Genomic DNA, 27,960 nt, shown 5'->3' on the forward strand with positions numbered 1-27,960 from the left:
AGTGGACCACCAGTAGACCACCAGTGGACCACCAGTGGACCACCAGTGGACCACCAGTAGACCACCAGTAGACCACCAGTGGACCACCAGTAGACTACCAGTGGACCACCAGTGGACCACCAGTGGACCACCAGTAGACCAACAGTAGACCACCAGTGGACCACCAGTAGACTACCAGTGGACCACCAGTGGACCACCAGTAGACCACCAGTGGACCACCAGTAGACCACCAGTGGACCACCAGTAGACCACCAGTGGACCACCAGTAGACCACCAGTGGACCACCAGTGGACCACCAGTAGACCACCAGTGGACCACCAGTAGACCACCAGTGGACCACCAGTGGACCACCAGTAGACCACCAGTGGACCACCAGTGGACCACCAGTGGACCACCAGTGGACCACCAGTGGACCACCAGTAGACCACCAGTGGACCACCAGTGGACCACCAGTAGACCACCAGTGGACCACGGCAGTCGTCCACGCACCACAAGTCTGGAACCACAGGATCAGCCAGAGGCACTCACCAGCCGCATGGCCTCCTCCCAGGCTCCTCCCTCCGTGAGCGTCACCACCGCTTCTTCGTGGTCCTGCCCAGACACGGCCGCGGACAAATAACATCCTCGACCTCGTTCGCACAATGAGGCAGGCGCTGTTTGCGAGCGCCTATTAAGGCAGATCATTTAACGTAAAACAAATTTTTTTTGTCCATCAACCTATTGGCTTTCGAGAGGTATGTTAGCACATGACTTAAGTATGCAAAACTCCAGACTGGCTTCAATATTCTGGGTCTCATCAGCAGTCATGACCTTTTGAACAAATGTGAAGAAAACGAGCGGAGGTCTGCTTATTTATTTGATTGCCCAGAAATCTCCACAACAGCGCGTGCCGAGTTTTTATTCACCATTTGTTTTATTTTTACATTGAGCTGGGCCCCATTGTGTCGATGGAGTGCTCTCGCCAACAACATTTGGCAGCCCAAATAGTGTTTGCCTTGCAAGCGTGACTCTGGACTGGTTTTGACCATCCGGGTCTCATTAGTAGATTTACCCTGGCTTAAGCGAACGCTGCTGTTCAACGTCAATGCGTGCGGAAGGCGCACGAACTGATGCTACAAACAATTTTTTTATTTTACCAGGTAAGGCCCACTGAGCTATATAGTTCTTTTTCAGAAGGGACCTGGTAATAGCTCAATTAAGTTCCTTATCATGTGGAAATGTCATAGCAGCCAAAAACTCCAAATGCACGTTGATTCTAAATGTAGAGGGTAAAACCGGAGGACCCGGAGAAAAATCCACGCCACCACGGGGAGAACGCGCAAACTCCAAAGGTACAGGCATCAAGGTCGGGATCGAACCCACGACCTCCTGTATAACAGGCGAGGTAGTCAACATCTCGTCACTGCAGCGCCCATGCTGTCGCTACTACGAGGGCAAGTGTCACGGCAAACCACTGCGCCGCATCCTCTCCGCCCACCTCTGCATACTGCTCCAGGAGACAGGCAGCGTCCACGTGCTTTCTCTGTGCGGCCAATTTTTCTAGAGGAACAAACAGGAAAAATACGTAAGTAACTAATCGTATCAACCAGAGCTCTTCAACCGTATTATCTGGCGGAACAACGGGATAAAATAAGTGTGAGCTGGGGGATCACGTGACACCACGTAAAGCTATGTAGGTCTTTTTCAGAAACGACCTGGCTATCACAAATGACAGCTCAACGAAGCGGCTTATCGCGTGGAAATGTACGTCAGCCAAATACTCGAGACGCGTGATGTTGATTCTAAATGTGGAAGGAAAAACCGGAAGACCTGGAGCAAAATCCACGTGACCACAGGGAGAACATTTAAACTCTAAATATACAGCAGGCGTCAGGGGTCGGGGTAAAACCGACAACCTCCTGTATACCAGGCGAGGTAGTTAACATCTCGCCACCGCGCGCCCCTCATTAATTACTGCATCAAGTCACTTGATAATCGTGCTGTGACAGTTCCACCCGAAGACGGAGGCTTGTGTCGCCTCCGAAACGTCGCGATTTCATTTATTTGTTTTCGTTTTCCTTTTTTCACCTACGTGACTTTACCGAAAAAACCAAAGAGTATGGATCCTTGCAGTCACGAAAGCTTCAAATCTAGAACGCACAAATGTCGTGAAACTCCCCCCCCGCGTCCCGTCTCACCGGCCATGTCGCGCGCGAGCCGCGTCAGCTCCAGCGCCGGGTAGCCGAGGCTCGTGGCGGCGCACAGCGCCTGGCGCCAGCAGCCGGCGTCACGGAACGCGGACAGCGCCGCCTGCCACAGCGCGGCGCGAGCAAACACCAGGCCGGCCTCGGCACCCAGGTGCCGCTCCTCCAGCAGGTGGCGACCAAACGCCTCGCTCAGAGCCTGGGGCACGCAACCACAATAACTACAGCAACCACAACGACAGCAACAACAGCAGCAACTACGGCAACCGCAACTACAGCTACAGGAGCAACTACAGAAACCACAAGAACAGCAACCACAACAACTACAGCAACTACAACAACAACAAAGTAAATCAGTATATATAGCGGCATTCACACAATGCCTCACAGCGCTTTACAAGAGATTCCCGGTAAAGACCCTTAACATTCAAACTTGGAGGTAAATAACCCCTTACAGAGACGGATTACGCAAGCGAATTTTTTTTGTCATTTTCAGACGAGCCCTTAAAAAACCTCGACTGACGAGGCCCGTCCCTAACGGTGTGGAAGGAAACGCGCTCCACAAACGAGGCTGGCCGACCGCTGAAGGCGTCGTCACACTACCCGAAGCAGAATTATCTTACCCGAACTCGTACTCCCCCTTCCGCCACAACCCCCCGAGGGCGTTCCCGCAGCACGCACCCGTGCGCCAAGCTCACGCCGCGTGCGAGCGCGTGCACGCGCCGCTCACCGTGTACTCCTCGCCGCCGCACGGGAAGAGACGGAGCGCCTCCCTGTAGAGCACGCGGCTCCGCACCAGGCTCAGCAGCTCGGGGAAGCGGTCCCGCCCTGCCGGGGTGGCAAACGAAAGATGTCCCCCGCTCGGCTTCAGGCCCCGAGGCTTCGGGCAAGCGACCGTTACGTTTGGAAGAGGGAGGTGGTGGGGGGGGGGGGGGGGGTGTGAGGTCGTTCCAGCTGTTAGCGGACTGGGACGGGGGGTTTGAGGTGCGTCTCGAGAAACGGGGCCTACGATGTGGGGGACGTGCCGCCATCGCTATACGATGTCGCCGCGCAAGTTGGGTTCGGAAAAAAAAAGTGGAGTTTCGCGAAGAGCAGCCGGGCTATAGGAGTTGGCAATGATTATCCGCACCACAGGTGGCTCCACTGGCTGACCCGGCAGGGCCCACCCACCGTCCCCGCGAACTCACCGCATCGGCTCAGATGCACCAGGGCCTTGCCGTAGCGCTTGAGGTGATTGTCGATGCTGTAGCGCTGGTAGTTCGTCTCCATCTTCTTGAGGTCGTTCAGGAAGGGCAGGTATTCCTTGGGGTCCTGGGACGTCAAGAGGTCAGGACGAGATTTAGTCAGGAGCAGCAACAACAATTGTTGTATGTATGACGATCTTCTTTCATACCGTACATAACCAACCGCGCTAATCGGTGTGTGGTGCTGGCCACACGATCCTCTCGTGGGTTGTACCGGCCTTTCATAGGTGCTCGTGAGAGCAGCACTTGCTCCAACAGTCTGTTAAGGCTATACGGGAAATCTTCACCTTTTTTTTTCCGATTAGCGTGGTTTGCTACGTACGGTGCAAAAGAAGTTCAACACACATACGTACATAAGTACACACGTGCGTGCGTGCTTGTCCACGCCCGTGTACGCGCGCACCTTCTGCGAGCGCTGAGCGACCATGAGCACGAGGCGGAAGTCGTAGGTGCCGAGTGCGCACTCGTACAGCTCGCCCTCGTCCACGAGCAGCAGCAGGTAGCCCAGCGCCTCCTGCGCCCTCCTCTCCGCCTCCTCCGCACCTCCGTCGCCCGCCGCCCCCTCCGCTGCTCGCTCTGAATGGACGGACGGACGACGGGACGCGGATTTGCATCCTTTAACGTCGGCTGCGATGCCGACGACGCATTACACTGGTCGATGCACTTTTTCTGGCATAAGCTATTCCAACGGTTTTAATGTATCTTCTTGGTTCTTTCGGTAAAGTCATGTAGAAGGGAAGTAACAAAATAATAATAAAATAATATGTTTTATTTTTATTATTTTATTACTTCCCTTCTACGTGACTTTACCGAAAGAACCAAGAAGATGAATCCCTGCAGTCACGAAAGCTTTAAATCGAGGTTTTAATGTAATTTTGGGGTGCTGATTCCAAATGTGGCATCAGTTGTTGTCTATCACATCAGGTTTTTGAGATATCAAATATTGCATTTTCAATAAAAACTGCAGAAGAAAAATATTAAATAAATGTGGATATCTACATAAAATTATATTATAAACACACTATCCTAAAAATACAGCACCATATTTTAACACTAAAGCAGTCACTGACTCGCAACAACTTGCAATCATAAGTGACAGAGTTAATTTCGGGTAAAATCAATGAAAATGGGGTATGCCGATAGCATAAAATGAGATGTGATAGAGCAAATCTGAGATCAGATTTAGAAATCAGCACCCCGAAATTAGTCTAAAACAGCTGCAAAAGTCCCGGCCAGAATTTTTTAAATTTTTTTTGACCAGTGTTATTTAGAGTTAACACGCCGGCAGCATTAATCAGGGCGGCCGGACTGGATTGGAACCCTGAACCTCTGCAAGAGACGCTACTGTTGGGCCACACTTCACCGCTTCATTCCTTTTAACGGATTCCACAGCTGTTACAAAGTCGACATCCAAACCACCAAGATGTGCACTCACAGTCTCTTTACAAACACCTTGCATTTGTAAGTCCACCACCCACCCCCCCTCCCCGCCACCTCAAACGCCGCTCACCGGCCACGTCGCGGACTCGCATCAGAGCCGTCTCCACGTCGGGCTCCTTTCTTCTCACCAGCGCAGTCAGAATGGACAGGAAAAACCTGAGCGGACACAAGCGCACGCATGCAATGCAGCCGGGCAAACCAGTTAAGATCCTAGCCCCAAATTAAGTGTTTTTCACTCAGAATTATTTTGCACGTTCTGTGTTGTACGTATGTAGGTTGTAAAGAAATGAGCTTTCAATCTGAATTTAAAAGTGCAGAACTCCAGTGGCTTCCTTATATCGGATGGAAGATCGTTCCAGACGGCCGCAGAAGCGCATCTGAAAGCGTGCAGTGCAGTGACCGTCTTTGTTCGATGGTTAGCCACAAGCCACTGGGAGGTTGACCGGAGTTCGCGTTATGGAAGAGCGGGGGGGGAGGCGTGGCGTCAGTGAGATGCACGAACCCGGTTGGTGACGTCATTGCCGTGCACTTGTCCGCCCGCATACCAGCCAGCCAGCAAAACTTTTTTGAATAACATAGTATAATATGAAAATGGCACCAAACTGAGTTGATTTCGTTTTCGATAGTGGCGGCATTATTCGATTCACAAAATGCCGACATAAAAAAATCCAAGAGCTCTCATTGTGTGTGGATTTAAAGATACTTTGTACCACCCCGGCTGTATGAACAGGCGATTGAAACCTTGTTCAGTAGGATTCGATTCAACAATTCATTTCTTACAATGAATTGCTGCGTACGTGACGCGATTGCTGTCACCATCAGTCGTTTACAGCCGGGTCGCCATCGAAAAAGAGCCACCTACCCCAAATAAACCGACCGATTGTGACCCTTAAGATACACGCGTAGCGTGCTATGCATTAGAGAGCTGTCTATTTTACAATTTACACGTACACGGGCAGACGGGCCAAGCAGCCTCCGCTCGCGTGAGTGAGTGAACGGGGCAGGCCAAATGTGCACCACCTGTCTGGGTCCAGGGCCTCCATGGCTGCCCGCAGGCCGTCGCACACGGCGTTCACTTTGTCGGTGCTGCGTGCGCCGGGCCTCGGCGGCGACGGTGGCGGTTGCTGTGCCGGTGGCGACGGCGGCAGGCGGTTGCGCCCAGCCGTATGGCACAGGGTACATGGTCCGCGCGACGTCTTCGTCCCTGTGCGAGCGGGGACATTGTTACGATCTCGTATATTTCGACGCCCGTTGTGTATTTGGAGTTTGCGTGTCCCTCTCTCTCTCTCGCTCCACGAGATCGCGTGGATTTTTCTCCGGGTCCGCCGGTTTTTCCCTCCACTTTTAGAATCGACGTGCGTAGGGAGAATTTGGCAGCTGTACATTTCCACGTGAAAAGTCACTTAGTCGAGCGATAATTTGTGTTAGCCAGGCCGCTTCCGAAAAAGAGCTACATAGCTAAGTGGGCCTTACCTGGTACAATATAAAGTTTGGTTTATCTATCACACAATGCACAAGTCTCAAGACTCCTTTTTCCAGAGAGACCTTCATAAGGAGTTTCTTGGGAGAGACGGAGTGGTGGCGCAGTGGTTAGCGCACTGCACTCTCAACCCAGCCGCGTTCTGTTCGATTCCTGGCCGCGGCTAACATCAGTGGCGAGTGCGATGTGAAACGGTCCTGGGCTCGCACCGACAGCCAACCCCGCACTGACCATAACGGTGAAGTCATGCCAAGCAATCTCCGCCAATGACACGACAGGCCTTCATCCAGCAGTGGAATGATAAAGTGCCGGCAAATCAGCTTGCTTCCTCCATGCAAAACACGCACCCCCCCCCCACCCACCGCAACCTGCTCCTCCAGACCGCACCCACATCACTTTCTTGCCGCGTCTTATCCTGAAAGTCCCAAGTCGCTGGCACCTAACATGCCGTGAAAAAAATCCTCAAGAGCAAACTTGCCACATCCTCAAGCGATCCACCAACCCCCCCCCCCCGGCAACGACAACGCGGGGCGCGCCGAGCCGAGCGACGTCACGGCGGCGAGACGGACGCGAGGCCCCGGCGGCGGCTGCCGCTCACCTGAGCTCGGTGAGGAACAAGTTGACGTTGCCGGCGGACTGCACTTGCGTCAGAAATTCCCCAATGTTGTCCATGAACGCCTGCGAAGGTGGGAAACACGGCTGAGCGGTGCGCGAGCGACGCGGAGGAGCGCGCGCCGCACGCTTTGCAAGCACGACACTCACCTTGGGGTTGTGATCGTAGAGAAGATTCAGGTTTATCCTCTGCTTTTTCATGCACTCGAAAGCTTCCTTGAACTTCAGGCTGCCGGGGATCAACGATACAAAGTTTATAATTATTATTTGTTTTTGGCGTAGCGCCCTCCCATATGCCGGCGTGTCTCGTCTCAGAGCGCTTCATATCTCAAAACATTCCGATGGGCATCCCCAGTAGCAGCCGTCCCTGTGCGACACAAGGGCAAGCCCAGCACCTGGCCTGCGGGATGCTGGTAGCGGCGCAATTGAAACGCAATCGGGAGAGAAAGAGCAGGATCGGGTCGATGAAACGACAGAGGCCTCAACAATAAACGCCTCACCTGTCCAGCCACTTGCGCACCTGCGACAAGAGCAGAGCCCTGGGCTGAATCGTCTCCAGATTCCCCCGCGGCATCTGCCAGACGCACGCACGCACACACACACGCGCAAGCAGTGAGTGGCGGTCGATGCCGGTCCCTTAAGATATACAGCTCCTGTGGGGTCAGGGGTCAACAGTGCTGAGCCAGCGCCGCTGTAGAGAGCTGGGTTCTAAGCTATTTATTTTTGTTTTACCAGGCAGGGGCCACAGAGAGCTACATGGTTCTTTTTCAGAAGCGACCTGGCCACAAAAGATAGCTCAACGAAGAGACTCATCGTGTGGAAATGCATAGCAGCCAAATGTGGAGGCGAAAATCGCAGGGCCCAGAGAAAAATCCACACGACCACGGCGAGAAAATGCAAACTCCAAATATGCAGGCATCCAGATGTCATGAGAGTCGTGGGGCTTATTTTGATCATACTTCACCACACTGATCGGTGCGGGCCGGTGGAGGCGGGGAGTGTGCATGCCCAGGAGTGTCTTGATACAGAGTGTTTCTGTTATAACGCGGCGCTCGTGATGAATGTGGCGTTATTGTCATGAGGGTTTAGTAATTTTTATGTTGCTGTGTGACTTTAGGGTTGCTGTGTTGATACGTGTGTTTGTTAAATCGCTGGGTGGCGTGACGGACAAGTCTACTGCACTGTGAACACAGCCACCAGAGTTCAATTGCACGGCTAACATCAGTGGCGAGCGATGCCTGAACCGACTCGCACTGACCTAAATGGTGAAGTAAGCTCAATCGACCCACACGAATTTCATTAACATGTATGATGTATTTGTTGTATTTCTGTCATAGTTCACGGCGCATCAACAAACGCAACGCGTTAAAAAAACCACGTTGTCGGCACTATGAGCTACAAGTCTGACCGCTGCAACCGTGTAACTTGGGCCAAGCAGGGCCGGGGTCAGGGGGTCACGGAGGCGTCAGCCGAGACCTGCAGCACGAGTCTGCAGTCGGAGGGGACGATGGCGACGATGCGCGAGCCCCGCTCCACGCGCCGCACCGTCTCGTCTCCCGGGAGATCGCCTCCTGAGGGCAGTCCGGCCAGGGCTGCGGGCACACGGTGGACATGAGGGCAAGTGACACACACGCAAGGGGGCAGGGATGGTGCCGTGGCGCGATGATTAGCACGTCGGACGGTCGCCACGAGACACGGGTGCGAGAGGAGTCCGAGCTTCGGTGTCAGGCTAGGCTGAGGCTTCTGGCCTGGGCTGTGTTTGTCATTTTCCGCGTGCCTCCCTCCCTTGATTTGGACAATGTTCATCACGGGACCTTAAGTAGCGAATATTATAGTGTGATGCTGCTGCGCTATGAAGGCTGCGGTGTAAAACTACATTTTTCTGACGCGACAGCTGAAATAATGAGCTAGTTTATTTAATCCCCTGGCCTCTGTCAACGGGGCAGTACTTTCATAGTACACCACAGTTAGTCCAACGGCAGCTCCCGTCAAGTGGGGTAGAGTGTGGGTGACTCTCACGTCTCGCAGGACGTCTGGCCGGCGTGGCAGAATAGGCTAGAAACACTCTTCAGAGGGGCCCTCTAGAGTTGCACTGAGTGGCAGCTCAGCCCAGCAGAGGCTCACGCTCGTGGAGGTCCATCAGCCAGCAGTGGCACGAGCAAGAAATTACAGGGCTACAGCTTTCCCTTTATCCATGGTGAACAGAGGGCAAAAGTGAACGCGCTAACAACCCCTGCGCTACCGTCACGGCGCGCGGGTGCGCACGGCGCAGCGCGCGAAGCGTCACCTGCGACGGGGGCGAGGCGGCTCACGCAGCGCAGCGTGTGGAGGCGCGTGGTGAACAGCAGCAGCTCCGGGTGGACGCAGAACGACGTGCAGTTGGACGCCACCTGCCGAACGTGCAGGGCCCAGGCACGACGGCGCGGTTAAGGCCAGGGGCCACGCGACACGGCGAGCCTTCTTCGTCGTCGCCATCGTCGTCATTACCGTCGTCGTCACCGTCGTTGTCACCATCCTCATCACTGTCGATGTCACTGTTATCATCATCACCGTCGTCACCGTCCTCGTCATCACCGTCGTCGTCACCGTCATCATCACCGTCTTCATCACGCCGTCACCGTCATCGTCGTTGTCGCGAATCGCGAGCACGGTCCGATAATCGAGCAGGATGGGTATTGCTATGGCTGGGCCAGGCCAATTCGCTGAGAGATAATCATTACGCAGTGGTACAGAATGGAGGATGGTTTATTTATTTTATTACCCACAATACTCCACAAAGTAAATCATAATTATTATTGTTATTACGATTGTCTGCCCAGGGAAGCCTCACATTACGTGTGCTTTTTAACTTAGTGAGAAAACTGGAAAAACCCGGAGGAAAGGCATGCAGAACAGGGAGGGGGGGGGGGGAACCACAAACTCCACTCACTCAAATGATAGCTCACGAAGTGGCTTATCATCACGTGCAAATTTATAGCAGCCAAATACTCTTATGCACATGTTTCTAAATGTGGAGGGAAAATCGGAGGACCCAGAGAAAAATCCACACGACCACGGGGAGAGAGAACATGCAAATTCCAAATATACAGGCGTCAGGATTGGGATCAAACCTACGATCTCCTTTATACCAGGCGAGGTAGTTCATATCTCGCCACCGTAGCGCCCTAACTTATACGTGAGCTAGAGCGTGTCATCATCACAGCACGATGAAGAGTGGCAATGGCATGGAGAGGCCGGGCAGATGACAATGATGATCATGATGATTACTAACGCACTGACAAGGATGTGCAAATGAATCTTACCTCGATGTCGTTGGCGAACAGCCTTGACCGCTCAGTAAGACCCAGGGCAACTTCCTGCGAAGGGGACAGTGACACGATTATTACGATTTCTGCTCGTTTACACGGGAGAGCCTCGCCCCCAGTTGACTTTGTGTGAACAGGGGAGAGCTCAAGGAACCAGGAGAGAGTCTCGTTCGTATGTTGAATTTCTTTCGCACTGTACGTAGCCAACCGTGATAATCGGAGGTGCGGGCGGGGGGGGGGTGGACAACAAACTAAACACAAAAAGCAGTTCAAGAAATTAGTTTTCAATATAGATTTGAAAGTGAATTGCTCCAGTGAATTCCTAATATCGGAATGAAGAGCGTTCCAGACGAATCGTGGGTGAACAGTTCTACACCGAGTGCGGTAATGCAGCGGTCAGCGAGCTACAAACCCCGTGGTCCGCTCATGGCCAACACCTGCCCTGGTCCTCCTGTAGGTCAACTCAGCCTCAAACGCGTATCCCGTGTGATGCGTTAACATTGCCACAAGGACAGACAAATGCGGCCGGGTGTGGCGCTGGCCGCCCGTCCCCTCGTGTGCCACGGCCGGCCTTCACAGGTGCTGCTCGCTAACCGCACTTGCCCCAACAGTCTGTTGAGGCTACACGGTGGGAACTTTGTCTTTGTACTCGGTGCGCATTCCCCGGTCCGGGGCGCAGCCACTCACCTGCCCCGCCATGGTGCACACCTCCACGTGCACGCAGGGCACCGGGAACGACACGGGACGGCCCCGCGCGTCGGTCCACGCCTCCACGCTCAGCGGCTCAACGGCTGTGGACGGACACGGCGACGCTCTCTAGGTCCGCTCAGCCCAAAAACGGGCATCTCGGTTGGTGCCGCGTGGTCGCGCGCATGCGGGGTGACGTCGTCACCGTCGCATCCGGATTCGAATCCCAGTCACAAATGCCACCAGCCAATTGGATTGGGGGGTTGTGTCAGGGGGTGCGGGCGAGGGGGGGTATTGCGTCGCAAATGGGATTTTAGCCTCGTCGGTGTGGCGCTCGCAATGCCCTGCCACCTGTGGTCAGACAGGCGAGGTCACTCACCTTGTTTCGGTGTTCTCTAAAGACTCACCCGTTTTCCCCTGGCCTACACTTCCCATGTGTAATGACAATAGAGCCTGCATGCAGTGTGAGGGGACTAGTGGCCACGGGAGGTAATGACAGAGGAGTCAGCCTGCAGTGTGAGTGGACTGGTGGCCACGGGAGGTAATGACAGGGGAGTCAGCCTGCAGTGTGAGTGGACTGGTGGCCACGGGAGGTAATGACAGGGGAGTCAGCCTGCAGTGTGAGGGGACTAGTGGCTACGGGAGGTAATGACAGGGGAGTCAGCCTGCAGTGCGAGTGGACTAGTGGCCACGGGAGGTAATGACAGGGGAGTCAGCCTGCAGTGTGAGTAGACTGGTGGCCACGGGAGGTAATGACCGGGGAGTCAGCCTGCAGTGTGAGTGGACTGGTGGCCACGGGAGGTAATGACAGGGGAGTCAGCCTGCAGTGTGAGTGGACTGGTGGCCACGGGAGGTAATGACAGGGGAGTCGGCCTGTCGTGCAAATGCACTAGTGGCCAGGGTAGGTAATGACAGGGGAGTCAGCCTGTAGTGTGAATGGACTGGTTCCACAGGAGGTAATGACAGGGGAGTCAGCTTGCAGTGCGAGTGGACTGGTGGCCACGGGAGGTAATGACAGGGGAGTCAGCCTGCAGTGAGTGGACTGGTGGCCACGGGAGGTAATGACAGGGGTCTCAGTTGTGAGCGCGAAGGGACAGGTGGTGATGGGAATATTCGAGAAGGGAGCCGTGGTCAGGTGACGGAAGAGGACGGTGGAGTCTGCTGGTGGAGCGAGCGTCCAGAGTCAGCGAGAATGATCGAGAAGGGGGGCGTGGCCTCGTGTCGGTATATAAAAGGGAAATGCGCGGGAGACTCGGGGCTGTTGCAGTGGGGGTCTCTGCCTGATCAAGTGAACGCCATCTCAATAGAAGTGTGTCAAGTCGTCATTACACATGCATGACCAGTGGTCTATTTATATTTCCTTTCTTCGTGCACGGCGCACTCATATCCTTGGATAAATGTCAATTATTATCGTAACTTAGCGCTCGCTAACGGAACTTGGCGCTCACTCGCTCACCGTGGCAGCAGCGCAGGAGCTCCCCGTTGGAGAGCTGCAGCAGAGCGGAGTCGCCGCCAGGGACGAGCGTCACGCTCAGCACCCGCCCGTGCAGCTCCAGCGCCGAGCTGCAAGACGTAAATGTTTTTTTTTCCCCGTGTGACTTACAACGTCTATCTTCTTGGTTCTTTCGGTGAAGTCACGTAGAAGGGAAGTAATAAAATAATAAAAATAAAACGTTATTATTTATTATGTTTTTTTATTACGTTTTATTTTTATTATTTTATTATTTCCCTTCTACGTGATTTTACTGAAAGAACCAATAAGATTAATCCCTGCAGTCACGAAAACTTTAAATCGAAATTTACAACGTTTAGTTTGTTCCGTCTTCCTCTGCTAAGACTATTCGCCCCAAATAGAAACAAAAATTTTCAGTAAATTTGCGTAAACTACAAATATTTAGACTCCATACAGATTTAGACTCTATATAGATCTAGACTCTATACAGATTTAGACTAGAAAGATTTAAACTCCGTGCAGATTTTGACTCGATGCAGCTTTAGACGCGATAAAAATTGAAACTGGCGAGTTCACCCGGCGGCTGTGAGCGTCTCCTCGGCGGGTTCCTCGCCGCCTTGCTCGCAGCGGGGAGCCCCTGAGCAGCATCACGACGGAGCGGCACAGGGAGGAGCCCTGGCTCACGGCCAGGAAGCGATCCCGCCCGAGCCACGTGAACTCGCGGAATCCTCGCATCGACGGTGGCGGCGGCGGCGACGACCCCCCCGTCTCTCCTCCTTCCGCACGATCGCTCTCCCGAATCCTGGGAGAAAAACACGACGGACGAAAAGGATGAGACGATCGCCATCGTCGCCGTCGTCGGCAGCCGTCGCCTATCCACGCCGTCGCCATCGCTAATGGCCCAGTGCTAAGGCCCCATCCATCTCATGGTTGCGCGCGGACCGACCGCGTCGCTCCGTCCAGCCGTTGGCTGCGATTCTGTCGCCGGTCGCGCCCGTTTTGGCCATCGTGCCGTCTCGCCGTGACGCATCCGGCCCAAGCGCCGCTGCTTCCTTTGGATGCCAACATATTGAACCTCTCCCATTGAGCCTCTCCCATTGAACCTCTCCCATTGAACCTCTCCCATTGAGCCTCTCCCATTGAACCTCTCCCATTGAGCCTCTCCCATTGAACCTCTCCCATTGAACCTCTCCCATTGAACCTCTCCCATTGAACCTCTCCCATTGAACCTCTCCCATTGAACCTCTCCCATTGAACCTCTCCCATTGAACCTCTCCCATTGAACCTCTCCCATTGAACCTCTCCCATTGAGCCTCTCCCATTGAGCCTCTCCCATTGAACCTCTCCCATTGAACCTCTCCCATTGAACCTCTCCCATTGAACCTCTCCCATTGAACCTCTCCCATTGAACCTCTCCCATTGAACCTCTCCCATTGAGCCTCTCCCATTGAACCTCTCCCATTGAACCTCTCCCATTGAACCTCTCCATTGAACCTCTCCCATTGAACCTCTCCCATTGAACCTCTCCCATTGAGCCTCTCCCATTGAACCTCTCCCATTGAACCTCTCCCATTGAGCCTCTCCCATTGAACCTCTCCCATTGAACCTCTCCCATTGAGCCTCTCCCATTGAACCTCTCCCATTGAGCCTCTCCCATTGAACCTCTCCCATTGAACCTCTCCCATTGAACCTCTCCCATTGAACCTCTCCCATTGAACCTCTCCCATTGAACCTCTCCCATTGAACCTCTCCCATTGAACCTCTCCCATTGAACCTCTCCCATTGAGCCTCTCCCATTGAACCTCTCCCATTGAACCTCTCCCATTGAACCTCTCCCATTGAACCTCTCCCATTGAACCTCTCCCATTGAACCTCTCCCATTGAGCCTCTCCCATTGAACCTCTCCATTGAACCTCTCCCATTGAACCTCTCCCATTGAACCTCTCCCATTGAACCTCTCCCATTGAACCTCTCCATTGAACCTCTCCCATTGAACCTCTCCCATTGAACCTCTCCCATTGAGCCTCTCCCATTGAACCTCTCCCATTGAACCTCTCCCATTGAACCTCTCCCATTGAACCTCTCCCATTGAACCTCTCCCATTGAACCTCTCCGACTGATGCGAATTCCCTGATCCCTGCGTTCCTCGAAGTAGCCTCACATTAACTGCAATGTGACTTTGAACCACCGCACAGAAAACCTGGTCTTGTGTCAATCAAGCTAAATTGGCGATAATTATCCCACTCCTGCGGGCGAGCGAACAATCCCGCACCTGTACGTCCTGACGAGCGAAGGCAGGCCCACGCGAGTCCTGAAGCCGTTGCCGCAGGCCTGCCCGAGGCGCACGGTGGGGTCTGGCGCGGCGCTGCCGTTGCCGCCGGCGCCGCCGCCGTGGGCGTACACGAGCACGCGGCGCCGGTCGCACAGCAGCACGGCGACGTCGTCGGCGCGGCCGCTCTCCGGGCAGAAGGAGGCCCGCTCCGCCGCGAGCGGCAGCTGCAGGTGGAACGCGGCCATGGGGGGCGGCACCGTCATCCAGCGGAACGGCGTCAGCAGCACACGGTCTGTGCACGGGGGGGGGGGGGGGGGGTGTGGGCGGTTGTGGGGGGTTGACGACACGCGGGGGGCCGTGTTGCTGACCGCAAGGAGACAACAACCAAGGCGCGATCGCCGCAACGTTTATAAACCGCCGTCAATTCATTTGTTTATTTATACCGCACGCCTCCTGCTAAAGTGTGCGTGCTTCCATCCCTTTCAAGAAGGGTGGCCAGAGTGGAAGAGTAGGCCAAATGGCCACTTGGAGGGGCTCTTTCGAAGAGCACCCTCTCGTGCAGGCCCTTCCACCCAAGCAGTAGTCGTATGAGCGAGCAATTGCAGGGGCTGCACCTTTTACTTTTCACCGCCACTCCCACGCAGCAGACTCCGGCGGCACCAGAACACAGGGGGCGGAATTCGGGACGGTTACTCGGCAAGCAAGCGATCGCAGAGCGAATGATCGCAAACCAAACTGCGGAGGCCACACGCGCAACGTACGCCGACGTGAAGCGGGCAGAATCGAGTCGAACCAGTTCACCATCGTCCTCGTTGCCGCCGTCCTCGCCGCCGCCGCCGTACTCACCCCCGTCGATCACGGCCACGCTGGAGCCAGCGCCTTCGTCCACGCAGCGCCCCGCGTCGGTGCCGGGCCACCACTCGCGCACCACGTAGGCGCCGCCCGCCATGACGCAGTGCAGCCGCTGGGCGCACTCGGGGTCCCAGCACAACGCCGCCAGAGGCTCGCCGCCCTCGCCGCCACCTTCGCCGCCCCCCATCTCCAGGCTCTGCTTCAGGTACCAGTGGTAGTTCCCCACCATCCACAGCTGCACTGCTCGATGGAGGAAAAAGGGATGGAGGGGAGTGCGGGACGATCATTGTTTTTTTGTATTATTACGGCCACTTCGCTTGTTCACCCGGGAGGCTCCTATCAAATGTGTGCGGTAGGCAGCCATGCCTGTGTAATGACAGGGTGCCACCTGTTGGCCTGAAGGGGTAATCGCGGTTATGCGTATCTTAGGTAAAGGTGAAAGGCGAAGTCAGTCGAAGCTCCGGGAACCTGCTTGAGGGTTCTGGAAGGGGCGTGGCTGGAGGCGGGGCTTGGCCACGCCGGGGCCTATATCGCCATCCTCAGCGACGTCATTCTCACCACCGCCATTACCAGCAGCGTCAGCATCACTACCGCTATCGTGACGACGACTTCCCACCTCTACCACCAGGAGCACCACGGCCACCACCGTAGCCTCCACCTCCACCATTGACCAGCAACCACCCCCGACTCACCGAAGCTGCGTCTGTCTCCGGCGGGAGTCTCCGTCTCCTTGCCAAGCTCTTCGAGCCACACGGCCAAGATGGTGGAGTCCGCGTTCCACAGCAGCTCCCTCACCTGGCGGGACGAAAGAGGCAACGAAGAGCCGCAAGGGGTGAGCTCAACGGAGGTGGAGCCCCGGAGCGTTTTGCTCACGTTACTGCTGGCGACAGGGCCCCCCGTTGAGGGATCTCTAGGCCAGGGGTCCCCAACCCCCAGGCCGCGGACCGGGACCGGTCCGTGGCCTGTTAGGAACCGGGCCGCACAGCAGCAGGTGAGAGCGGTGAGTCCGCGCTGTGTACACACTCTACACACCGCATAGTGGAAAGCGGTAAGTCCGTGTGTGTACACACTCTACACACCGCATAGTGGAAAGCGGTAAGTCCGTGTGTGTACACACTCTACACACCGCATAGTGGTGAAGCGGTGAGTCCGTGTGTGTACACACTCTACACACCGCATAGTGGAAAGCGGTGAGTCCGTGTGTGTACACACTCTACACACCGCATAGTGGAAAGCGGTAAGTCCGTGTGTGTACACACTCTACACACCGCGTAGTGGTGAGCGGTGAGTCCGTGTGTGTACACACTCTACACACCGCATAGTGGAAAGCGGTAAGTCCGTGTGTGTACACACTCTACACACCGCGTAGTGGTGAGCGGTGAGTCCGTGTGTGTACACACTCTACACACCGCATAGTGGAAAGCGGTAAGTCCGTGTGTGTACACACTCTACACACCGCATAGTGGTGAGCGGTGAGTCCGTGTGTGTACACACTCTACACACCGCATAGTGGAAAGCGGTAAGTCCGTGTGTGTACACACTCTACACACCGCGTAGTGGTGAGCGGTGAGTCCGTGTGTGTACACACTCTACACACCGCATAGTGGAAAGCGGTAAGTCCGTGTGTGTACACACTCTACACACCGCGTAGTGGTGAGCGGTGAGTCCGCGCGTGGCGCCGCGCCCGCGCCTCTTTCCCGCACTGCACACTTGTCTCAGTCACAGTGTTGGTAAGCCCACAAGCTGCTAACGCCTAGTAGCCACCATGAGTACAAAAAACAAACGTCGCTGGAGAGCTTCTTTGAAAAGGGGGAAAGACCCAATGATGAACCCCCCCCCCCCCCCCGCCGGTCCGTGAAAAAATTTTCTTCCACGAAACCGCTGCTCTCGGCAACCCACCCCTCCTGAAGGTAAATTGGCCAATTCTTCCACACTGGCCAGAGGTCGGGGTGCCTCCACTTTACCCCAACGCACACGACCAGCCCATCGACCATGTTCGTTCCCATTTCCCCAGCTGTGTGGATTTATAAACGTACCCAGTCATTTCAATTGCCGCCTGGGGAAATCGAAATCAAACCGGCAATGTACCTGCACCGCCCTAGCCATTACAGCATGTGACATCATTGCACCCATTACTATCTGCTGCTGTTAAAGACTCCCGTGATGTACATGGTCCACTCAAGCACCCAGTAAATAACAAACGCTGCACAGGCCGCCCAGAAGCCTCGGCCTAGCCTGACCATCGCGCACCTGCATGTCGTCGCGGCCGAAGGGCAGCGTGAACTCTCCGTGCGCCAGGCCGTTCCGCTCCAGGAACACCACGTCGTGCCGGCCGGGCTTGCGCTGCGAGCTGGCGATCAGGCTTCCCGACGGCCTGCACGGCGCGGACATTAAAAACACACAGCGGGACCATTAGTGGGCCTCGCTGCGGCCACTGTGCGGGCGGCTGTGGAGAGAAGGGGCGGCTTGGGGTGAGGGGGGTGGCCGGGGTGAGGGGGGCGGCCGGGGTGAGGGGCGGCTCTGGTGAGGGGGGGCGGCTCTGATGAGGGGAGCAGCTGTTGGTGGAGGCTGCTGTACGAGGAGTCCACCATAAGGGGCGACCACATGGTCGCACTTCCCACCAAATTGAATTGTCACGCCCATGTTTTGGCGAGCGGAGCCCTACGTTTAACATATGTTTGAAACGCACCCGATTACGGTTTCGTAGTATGTGATGCAGGTTGAATGCACTAGAACACCATATTGTGTTGCATTTTGGCGTCGGGCACTATTAGGGGTGGTTGCCGAGGAGATGCTGCTCAGGCAGGAAGCTGCTGCTGAGAGAGGCGGCTGCCCTGAGGGTGGCGGCCGTGGCGGCTAAGACCGAAACAGAAAGACTTCTTCATATTTCTGGCAAATCACCTGATGACACTGTTTGTAATCAACAGCGAAACGTCGTACTCAAATTTTAAATGTTGTGGATTTACTCTCCAACACACTGGTGTGTTGGAGTTTACGTGACAAACCTTACTAATTGGCTGTATCGGGTGGTGGTGGGTTAACGACACGTTTACATTGACGCGATCTAACCCAAAAACACCTCTATTATGGACAATATTGCGTGACGAAAGCCTACGTGTTAAACTGTTGTGGGTGGTTGCTATGGGAACGGCGGGCTCACTTCCAGGCGAGGGCGGGCTCGAGGCCTGCGAGTATCTCGCTGGTCGCCTGCAGCACGCACTCGCGGCTCCACACTCGCACGCGCCGGGCTCCTGCACGCGCAAAGACAAAGATCTCCGTGTATCCTTTACAGACTGTTGGGGCAAGTGCTGTTAGCGAGCACCTGTTAAGGCCGGCACGGCACATGAGGGGGTGGGTGGCCAGCACCACGCCTGGCTGCCTTTGTCTCCCCAGTGATGATGTTTACACACCGCACCAGGTACTCATTTGAGGCGGAGTCGACCTAGGAGAGACCCAGAACCGGTACAGATAATCGCCACTGCTGTTGACCATGAGAGGGAATTGCAACTCGGGTCGCTGCGTTTGTCACGCAGTGCACTAACCGCTACACTACCGTTCACACATGCACACACAAAACAAAGATCCCCCGTATAGCTTTAACAGACTGTTGGGGCAAGTCTTGTTAGCGAGCACCTGCGCGCGCACACACACACGCATGTGTACGATTAACGCATGAACACACACGCAAGCATGCACACACACACGCCTGCACGCGCGCACACCCACGCTTGGCACAGCCCCGACGCGGGCCGGTTTGGAGTGGGACCTCTCACCCGTGTGTGGGCACACGGAGCTCACGGCGAAGAACTGCCCGTCGCCACGCCAGCTGACGCGCGGGCGGCCATCGTCCCAGGTGAACGCCGGCGCCACCACCTGCAGGGGGCGAGGACGGAGCGATCGAGAGGGAGCGGTGATCCCAGCCCCTCCCAGACGGCGCTGAAGGAGCGTGCCTCAACGAACTCCCACCTCCACCTTCACCTCCATTTCCCAGCCTCACAGCGCCGGCTTTTGGACAGCCATTGAACAAAGACGGGTCGACACATTGCGCGCGTGCTTTCAGATGCACTTCCATGGCCGTCTGGAATGCTCTTTCTTCCGATATTAGGAAGCCACTGGAGCTACGCACTTTTAAATAATCTCGAATGAAAACTCACTTCTTTAGAACCGCCGTGTGTTTAGTTTGTTTTACTTTGCCTCCCACCTACGATTAGCGGAGTTGGCTACGTACGGTGCCAAAGAAGTTTAACTTGCATACAAACAGGGACCTCTCCGCCAATGTCCTTGGGAAATGAAAAAACTGCGTCACAGTTACGATTGTTTAGTCTCTTTTGTGATGCTGATTATTGCGACAATTAACATTAATTAAATAAAAACAAGGGGAATCATTAATTTTCAGCTTCATTTGGTCGAGCACGGTAATGAGGATTAAAATAAACACGAGTGATACGTGGCCAATGGCTGCGGACAGGAGAATTAAGATTTCTAAGTTTATCTATTTATCATCCTCATCAGCTATGATCAATCCACAGCTCAGGTAAGATAAGCTTCACCCAAGCAGTGACCATCTCGCACCTCCGATTAACACGATTGGCTACGTACGGTGCGAAAGAAGTTCTCGAATTCTGTGATTCTCTATCATCGTCACCATGCTGTATCATCTTCCATTGTCCTGCGATGCAAACAATGCCAGCTGGCACCTGCACACGGGCCGATTGCAACGCTCCATCACCGCTCGTGAAAATCCTTCCGATGAGCAGGAAATGTCCCAGAAAAAAAGTTGGGCCGGACGGCCACTCACGAGTCCCCACGGTGACGCAAAAAATCAATTCATCTCGCCGTTAATTTCAATTCACTCGACCCGCTACCCGTCAGCGTAAGTTCACTGCAGCAGCAGCAGTGGAAACTACAGCCAAGTGTTTGGAAACGTGGCGAGCGATGAGGTACGGTCGCGCGGGACGCGGGACGAGAGGCGGGGAGGGGCTCGGCGTTGACCTCCTGCTTCTTGTGCGCCGCCTGCTTCCCCTCCGAGCCGTGGAACTGAGTCTCCTTCCGCCCCCAGCCGACCGTCACGAACTTGCCTGCGGGAAAACAAAGCGGCGGTTGCGGAGTCTCCGCCGAACGCGGCGCTCCGAAAAAAAAAAAAGCGCTTTATCGCAAGTAAAAAAAAAATTCCGAACGTAAAAACAATATATATTAACCGCAAACTACGTATGACGTTGAAATTTAACTCGTGATTATTACGAGTGGCGAACATGCCGTGCGACTTGAAATGCCAAGGCAGAGAAACGCAGACATGCGCGCGATGGTTGGTGAGCGACCGCGTGATCCTCTGGTACCGCGAGCGGCCGTGGGTGATCGTGCAACGCAAAACCACAGCGCAGTAGCTTTGACCTCTCTCGAAGTAAAATTTGTTAATAAGAACACTTTCTCGGGTTTTTCTTCTTCCATTAGTTTAGATTCTTTTGTTGTATTTTTTTGTACGTTTTTCTACAATGCTTTCAAAACGTCAGGCTGTAGTTCATGCATCGCCCGCAAGCGAGCATTAAAGATTGTGCGATGGTATTTATGGACCTCACTCGTGACTTGAAAGAGCTATTTATTTTCACCCTCATATACTCACACAAGACTCAAGAGAGACGGGAGACAGAGAGACAGTGCGAGTGAGTGAGTGAGTGACAGACGCACAGATCTCGATGGATCGATACCTTCTCCGAAATCATCCTGGTGCATGGGCACCTCGGTGAGCGGATCGAAGTCGCGCGTCATGGCGATGATGGTGTCCGCGCCCGTCGTCAGCACCATCACGTCCTGGTCGGGGCTCCAGCTCATGGCCGTGAGGCCGCTGTCCACGCTGCCCACGCACTCCAGCTGCGAGCGGCGGCGAAAAACACGGAGCACACAGAGACGGGGAGATGCAGGATGACAGGGAGACAGAGACACGGGGACAGGGAGACAGAGACACGGGGACAGGGAGACAGAGACACGGGGACAGGGAGACGGTCAGTCAGCGATCGTCTCATTTGCCTCCCACTTGGTGCACAGGAACCTGGCCAGGTTCAGCAGCAGCGCTTCTGCGGCCGTCTGGAACGCTCTTCCTTACGATATTCCGAAGCCACTGGGGCTATGGACTTTTAATATAGATTGAAAACTCATTTCTTAACAACTGTTTTTTGCATTTAGTTTGTAGTCCTTCCCATGGCACCTCCGATCAGCACGGTTGGCTAAATACGGCCGCAGTTTGCCGGCGGGCGGCTTTGCGGAACCCTTCGTCCGGCAGCGGTTTAGAACAACGGCCGACGTACGGCAACGGCGGCGGACGACCACGGTCGCACCTGTGCCCTTGTGACGCTGTAGAGCAAGACGTCGCCCTGCGAAGTGGCGACGCAAGCCGCGTCGGCGTCGGGCAGCGTCTGAATCCCCACGACGCGGCCGCTCCCGTCGCCCGCCAGGTACCCCTCGTCCACCAGCGACACGTCCACGACGACCTGCGGAGGCGCCGGGAAATCAGACCCCGCTCGTTATCCACGTGCGGCGACCGTCAGCGATTGCGAGTCCAGTGTGCGAAGCTTGACGTCGTGGTGGAAAGACGTTAACTACATCGCCGCGTGTGCAGGAGGTCGCGGGTTCGATCCTGACCCCCGACGCCTGCTGCTGTATATTTGGAGTTTGCGTGTTCTCACTTTCACCGTGGGCGCGTGGTTTTTCCTTCCACATTTAGAAACGTGCGTTTATGGTATTTGGCTGCTATAAATATACACACGATAAGCCACTTCGTTGAGCTATCATTTGTGAGCAGGTCGCTTCTGAAAAAAAGTTATTTAGCTCAGTGGGCCTCACCTGGTCAAACCAAAAGTTTTGTTTAAGTTTAGTTTAGCGTCCCCCCCAAAATTGAACATGGAAAGTAGTTAACGTTTTAGTTTTTTAACCTCTGCCTCTAACGGCTTGAATCTGGAGGGTTTAGAAGGTTGCTAATGGATTGTGTCGTGGTCAGCACGCTGGCCTCGCATTCCAGAGGGTACCGGTTTGACATTTCGACACGGCATTTGAAACAAGTTTGGATAGTTTCTTAAATCTCCCCGCGCCTCTGTCCACCCAACAGTCTAAATGGGTCCCACCACAGTCAGTCTATCGGCAGGTCACGCGTGGTCAGTCAAAATTTGGGTTACTCCAACCTCTTCCACGATTGTGGGGCTAGCATCGATGAGAAGGCCAAAAATACAACAATAGCAGACCTCGCCTAGAGCTCGCTCTGGTGGAGGCCCTTCCGCCGGCAGTGCCGCGAGCGAGCAATTGCAGGGCTGCACCTTTACCGCTTGTTAGTCTACTGATGGCAAGCCGTTCGCTCTTCTGCCGAACCACCTGGCCCCTTCTTTGGCTAAACATTATTAATTATTATGAACGTCAGGGCCATGGCGGTGCTGGTGTTTTTTGACGGCCGGGCATTCACGACTCCGAGGGCCCGCGCATCGGGGCCGCTCGACCGAGCGCGTCGTACCTCTCCACTGTGCGGGTCGAGCCCGGCAAGTCCCCGCGCCGAGCCGACGAACACGACGGCCGTGTCCGTGTTGACGCTCACACAGTGCGCCGCCGCCAGCGCGCGGTGGGGCCGCACGTGCGAGCTCAGCGCCAGCCGGAGGTTCCTCATCGCGGCGGAGACCCCGTTCCTGTTTGGCACGCACACGGTGGCGAGATGTTAACCACCTCGCCTGGTATACAGGAGTGCGTGGGTTCAATCCCGATCCCGACGCCTGCTGCTGTATATTTGGAGTTTGCGTGTATCTCTGGCTGTGGTCGCGTAGATTTTTCTCCGGTTTTTCCCTCCACATTTACAACCTGCGTTTAGAGTACTATTTGGCTGCTATAAATTCACACGTGGTAATCCGCTTCATTGAGCTATCATTTGTGGCCAGGTCGCTTCTGAAAGATGGCTATATAGATCAGTGGGCCTTACCTGGTAAAATCCAAAGTTTCATTCATAATTTATCTTACACACAATGCATCATTCTCAAGACTTCTAGATTTGAAGCTTTCGTGACTGCAAGGATTCATATTCTTAAGTTTTTTCGGTAAAGTCACGTAGGTAAAAAACGTAAATTAATAAAAGTAAAATAAAAATTAAATTAAAATCATGACGTTTCGGAGGCAACACAAGCTTCCGTCTTCAGGTGAAACCGTCACAGCACGATAGCTGTATCAAGTGATAGCTGTATCAAGTGTATCAAACGTCGTGATTTTTATTTTATTTTTATTAATTTTAATTTAATTTTTTTACCTACGTGACTTTACCGAAGACTCCCTTTTCCATCGAGACCTTTTGAAGGAGTGTCTTGTTTTTTTGTGGGAGGCGGAGCGGTGGACTTCTAATCCCCGACATGCTCGTCATGCAGGAACCCCTCCTGGAAGAAGAGGCTCACGAGGCCTCCAATGGTTTGTTATCCAGCGCCTTCAACGCGTTCACGGAACACGTGAACAATGCGAATCATTTGTTTTATATTCCTTGCGGAACAATTTTCACGGGCAAATCTTGAGCATTAGAATAAAAATAATAACAAACTCCAGTTAGGAGCAATGTGCTCGCGTAATGCGCGACCACATTGCTCAATAGGTGCTCGCAAACAGCACGACGCCTCGACAGCTCGGTCAGACAGGTGAACGTGACGCTGCGTTGGTGTGTCCACGTGTCTGTGTGTTGGGTGTCAGGCCGTGTGTGTCCATGCATCAAGTCTCTTGAGGCTATGCGGGGGACCTTTGTCTGTGTTTGTATGTGGGCAGCGGTCAACACCAGTGATGATTGAGCCGGTCCCGGGCCTCCCCTAGGTCGACTCAGCCTCAAATGAGTACCTGGTGCGGTGTGTAAACATCGCCACTAGGGAGACAAAGGCGGTCGGGCGTGGTGCTGACCACCAACCCCCTGGTGTGCTGTGCCGGCCTTCATAGATGCTCGCTAACAGCACTTGCCCCTACAGTCTGTGAAGGCTATACGGGGTATCTTTATCTCTTTTTTTACTGTACATGCATCCAGCAGCACGTACGGGGAGCGGTGGTGCAGCGGTTAGCGCGAGCCGAGTGCGATTCTCTGCTCACGGCCACAAAAAGCCCAGCGACGGATGATCTCGAACCGGTCCCGCGCCTTCCCCTAGGTCGACTCGGCCTCAAAACGAGCGCGCCGGTGATCCGCGCATAAACATCGCCACTGGGGCCGTTGTTGTTGTTATTGTCACACCCCCCCCCCCCACACACACTTCGCGTACCGTGCCGGCCTTCTTCTCGCGAACAGCGCTTGCCCCAACAGTCTGTTAAAAGCTGTAGGGGTGGGGGGCAGGGCAGGGTAGGGTAGGGGGGGTAATGTTTGTCTCAGCGCCTACTCCACCACGCTCGACTTCTCACGTACCTCGAACGCGACGCGGTCTCTGACAGCGACAGCGGCTGCCACCACCACTACCACCACCACCACGCCTCCACGTGGTTCCTCGCACGCGGATGACGTCACGGCTCGCGCGCGCGGTGACGTCATCTTCAAAACACGTGGGCGTCTACATCTATAGACCTCGATTTAAAGCTTTCGTGACTGCAGGGATTCATCTTCTTGGTTCTTTCGGTAAAGTCACGTAGAAGGGAAATAATAAAATAATACAAACATAATAAAATTATTCTCACGACGTTTCGGCTACAACGCAATGCATTTTGACTGCAAGTATTGTGGTTAATGCAGACATGAATCCTTGTAAAAAGGTTTCAGTTATGTTGCCAGATAAAGGGGGAAAACCCCTATTAGCACAAGGGGCTTGGGTTTTTTTTTAAAGGGGCAACGTTTCAAGTTTCACCAGTACCGGCCCTAGACCTTTGGGGGCCCTAAGCAAAATTTGGTTGGAGGCCCCTTTGATGTAGGATTTTTTTCACCCACTAGCTAGCAGTGACTCTAGGGGGCCCTCTGCTGGCCACGGGGCCCTTTGCAATTGCAAGGGTCGCTTAGTGGCTGGGCCGGCTTTGAGTTGCACCCCCCCCCCCGTGTCGCCCTTGGGACCGTCCATAAATGACGTCTTCATCAGGCGAACCGCTTTTGTTGCGATCGAAACGTCGTGGATTTTTTGTTTTTATTATTTTCTATTTATTATCTTTTATGTTTATTTTATTTTCGATTTACGTGAGAACTTTACCGAAAGAACCAAGAATATCAATAGTAACGTGTCTTATCGTGATGTCACACAATCGATAGCAATCGGATAGGCATCGATTATAACGCTCACAAATCGACACGTCCAAATTCGAGTGCGTGACAAATTGATCATTTTCCATTCGGCCAAATCGTAGTGGAAGGTCGTAAGGCCTGTAACAGGCCCGTTTTGTCTACCCACTGCTGGATGATGACCTCCCCCACACCGTTGCCCGTCAGTGATGGGGTCATGTGTCCATACTTCACCACTCTGGTCCGTGCGGGTTGAGCGAAGGTGAAGGATGGCGCAGAGACACGCGGTGCACCAACGGAATGTGCTGCACTGCCCCCTGCTGACCATTGCGTGGTCTTTTACCTTTCGATTTAAAGCTTTCGTGACTGCAGGGATTCATCTTCTTGGTTCTTTCGGTTATTAAATCCTTTATATTAAGTTCACTTGCTTGCTTGCGCGCTTACGACCGTGCAAATCTTTCGGTCGTTTTTTAACCCACTTCCCGTGATCCAATCGAGCTGACATTTTGCACACAGACTCGTTGTGCGTGACAATTTTCGTGAAATTTTTTTTCTCCAAATTTTTACACTTTTTAGGATTTTTTTTATATATTTAATTACCAATTGCTTAATGGTGGCAGGCAATCATCTGACCCATAGGTGGCAGCCATCTCAAGCCAGAGGACGAGAGGACTCTAGCCGCCACGCATATAAAGGATTTATAGTGAAAAACTTTGTTTTTAAGGGTTAATTTTTTTTATTACTTCCCTTCTACGTGACTTTACCGAAAGAACCAAGAAGATGAATCCCTGCAGTCACGAAAGCTTTAAATCGAAATTTAACCGCCACTACGGGGTGGGATTCCATAAAACTTTAAGAGCCTTCAACGAGCTCCGTGATAAGAAGGCTCAGCTAATCGAGTCTCTCACCTTTCTGAAGAGATGCCACGACTCTAAGACCTGGTCTTCACCGAGGACGGCTGCTTGCGATGTGGCCGAAACGTCGTGAGAATTATTTTATTATGTTTTATTTTTATTATTTTATTATTTCCATTCTATGTGACTTTACCGAAGGAACCAAGAAGATGGTCTTTTACCGTCAGTGGCTTTGGGGGGCTGCTGGAACGATCGGTTACACTTGGACTCGTTCCAAGCCAGAGGTCGAGTCCCCGATCTCCAGGCGCGGCAGTTGAATGAATGAATTTTTTTACTCAAATCACACCCCCGCCCCCTCCGTCTCCTTCGTTATACTCGGCAGTATTTTCAGGGTGCTTCAAATATGTTAACACTTTTAATTTCAGTTGTGTGAGTTTGGGTGTAAAGAAGAATAAATCCCTCGATGATAAAATGAACGGATGATACTACGCTGTAACACAACAGATGTAACGTTAATAGCTTCAGAGAGTCAACATCTCCACTTGTTCGCCATCATTGTCAACGCGTGCCTGGAATCTTTTCCAGATTTCTTGCGGTATTGTTGCAAATTCTCAGAAGTGTTCACATTTTTTTTAAAACACTCTCAAGCACACAGCATTGATATTCAGTGCTTTTTCTGGAAGACTTTGATGTTTTTTCCTGGATTTTTTCTGTTGCGCGTAGTCACTTTAAAGTGTTTCTTGTTCATGTTTGTTGCGGTTGCACCCGATTCAAGAGCCGAATGGCTCACAGGGCTATACCTAATAAATGAAACTGAAAACTGAAAACTTAAATCAATGGGTCCACCCGTCAAACGGCAGGTCACGTGTGGTGGGGTAAAACGTGGGCAACTCGGACTTCTTCACCACGAGCTTCTGGTAAGCGTGGAAGTAGTCGGTCGAGGTGGTTTCCCGAGCCGGGATCTCGGGACTGCGAGCGAGGCATTGGGCAGAGCTGCAGATTTTAAACGCCCTCCACGCGAAAACCACAAACACGACGCGTGCTTGAAATGCTTTCAAATATATTTCATGTTCATTGAGCAACACGCAGTCCCGTGCAGCCGAATCCGAGCTACATTTGAATATATACCCCGCAAGTCACAACGGCAGAAAGCTGTTCGTGTAGAGGAAGTATTGTTTCCGTCTGCACGAAGACGTTCAACCGATTTGCCGGGAGCGGTGGGGCAACGGTGAACACACCGCACTGTGGGTTTCGTTCCGGGCCACGGGCTAGATGCAATGGCGAGTGACATTCCGAAGGCAGTCCTGGGCCCTTCCCTTCACCAACCCGCACCGACCAGCGAGGTGAAGTATGGTCAAACAAGCCCGTGACCAACAAGCTGGAGGCGGGAGT

The 27,960-nt window shown here is 53.8% G+C and overlaps 1 protein-coding gene across 1 annotated transcript in view; it reads right to left on the minus strand.

Moving 5' to 3' along the window:
- The window catches only part of ELP1 (elongator acetyltransferase complex subunit 1), a 36,110-nt gene extending 11,206 nt beyond the window's left edge, over positions 1-24,904 (minus strand). The window contains 30 exon segments of the mRNA XM_061570755.1: positions 529-591; positions 1,478-1,539; positions 2,178-2,382; positions 2,914-3,011; positions 3,371-3,494; positions 3,831-4,003; positions 4,938-5,023; positions 5,888-5,961; positions 5,963-6,071; positions 6,946-7,025; positions 7,110-7,188; positions 7,460-7,533; positions 8,436-8,551; positions 9,247-9,349; positions 10,262-10,315; positions 10,952-11,055; positions 12,408-12,514; positions 12,981-13,027; positions 13,029-13,206; positions 14,677-14,968; positions 15,523-15,768; positions 16,221-16,323; positions 17,779-17,902; positions 18,689-18,779; positions 19,302-19,401; positions 20,521-20,606; positions 21,234-21,396; positions 21,861-22,013; positions 23,024-23,192; positions 24,780-24,904. Of these exon segments, the coding sequence (XP_061426739.1) occupies positions 529-591; positions 1,478-1,539; positions 2,178-2,382; positions 2,914-3,011; positions 3,371-3,494; positions 3,831-4,003; positions 4,938-5,023; positions 5,888-5,961; positions 5,963-6,071; positions 6,946-7,025; positions 7,110-7,188; positions 7,460-7,533; positions 8,436-8,551; positions 9,247-9,349; positions 10,262-10,315; positions 10,952-11,055; positions 12,408-12,514; positions 12,981-13,027; positions 13,029-13,206; positions 14,677-14,968; positions 15,523-15,768; positions 16,221-16,323; positions 17,779-17,902; positions 18,689-18,779; positions 19,302-19,401; positions 20,521-20,606; positions 21,234-21,396; positions 21,861-22,013; positions 23,024-23,173 (3,444 nt within the window). The 5' untranslated portion in view covers positions 23,174-23,192; positions 24,780-24,904.
- Positions 24,905-27,960: the final 3,056 nt, after the last annotated feature.

The sequence above is a fragment of the Lethenteron reissneri genome, chromosome 46 (assembly GCF_015708825.2).
Source record: "Lethenteron reissneri isolate LAM-NWPU_2019-01 chromosome 46, ASM1570882v1, whole genome shotgun sequence".
Lineage (NCBI taxonomy): Eukaryota > Metazoa > Chordata > Hyperoartia > Petromyzontiformes > Petromyzontidae > Lethenteron > Lethenteron reissneri.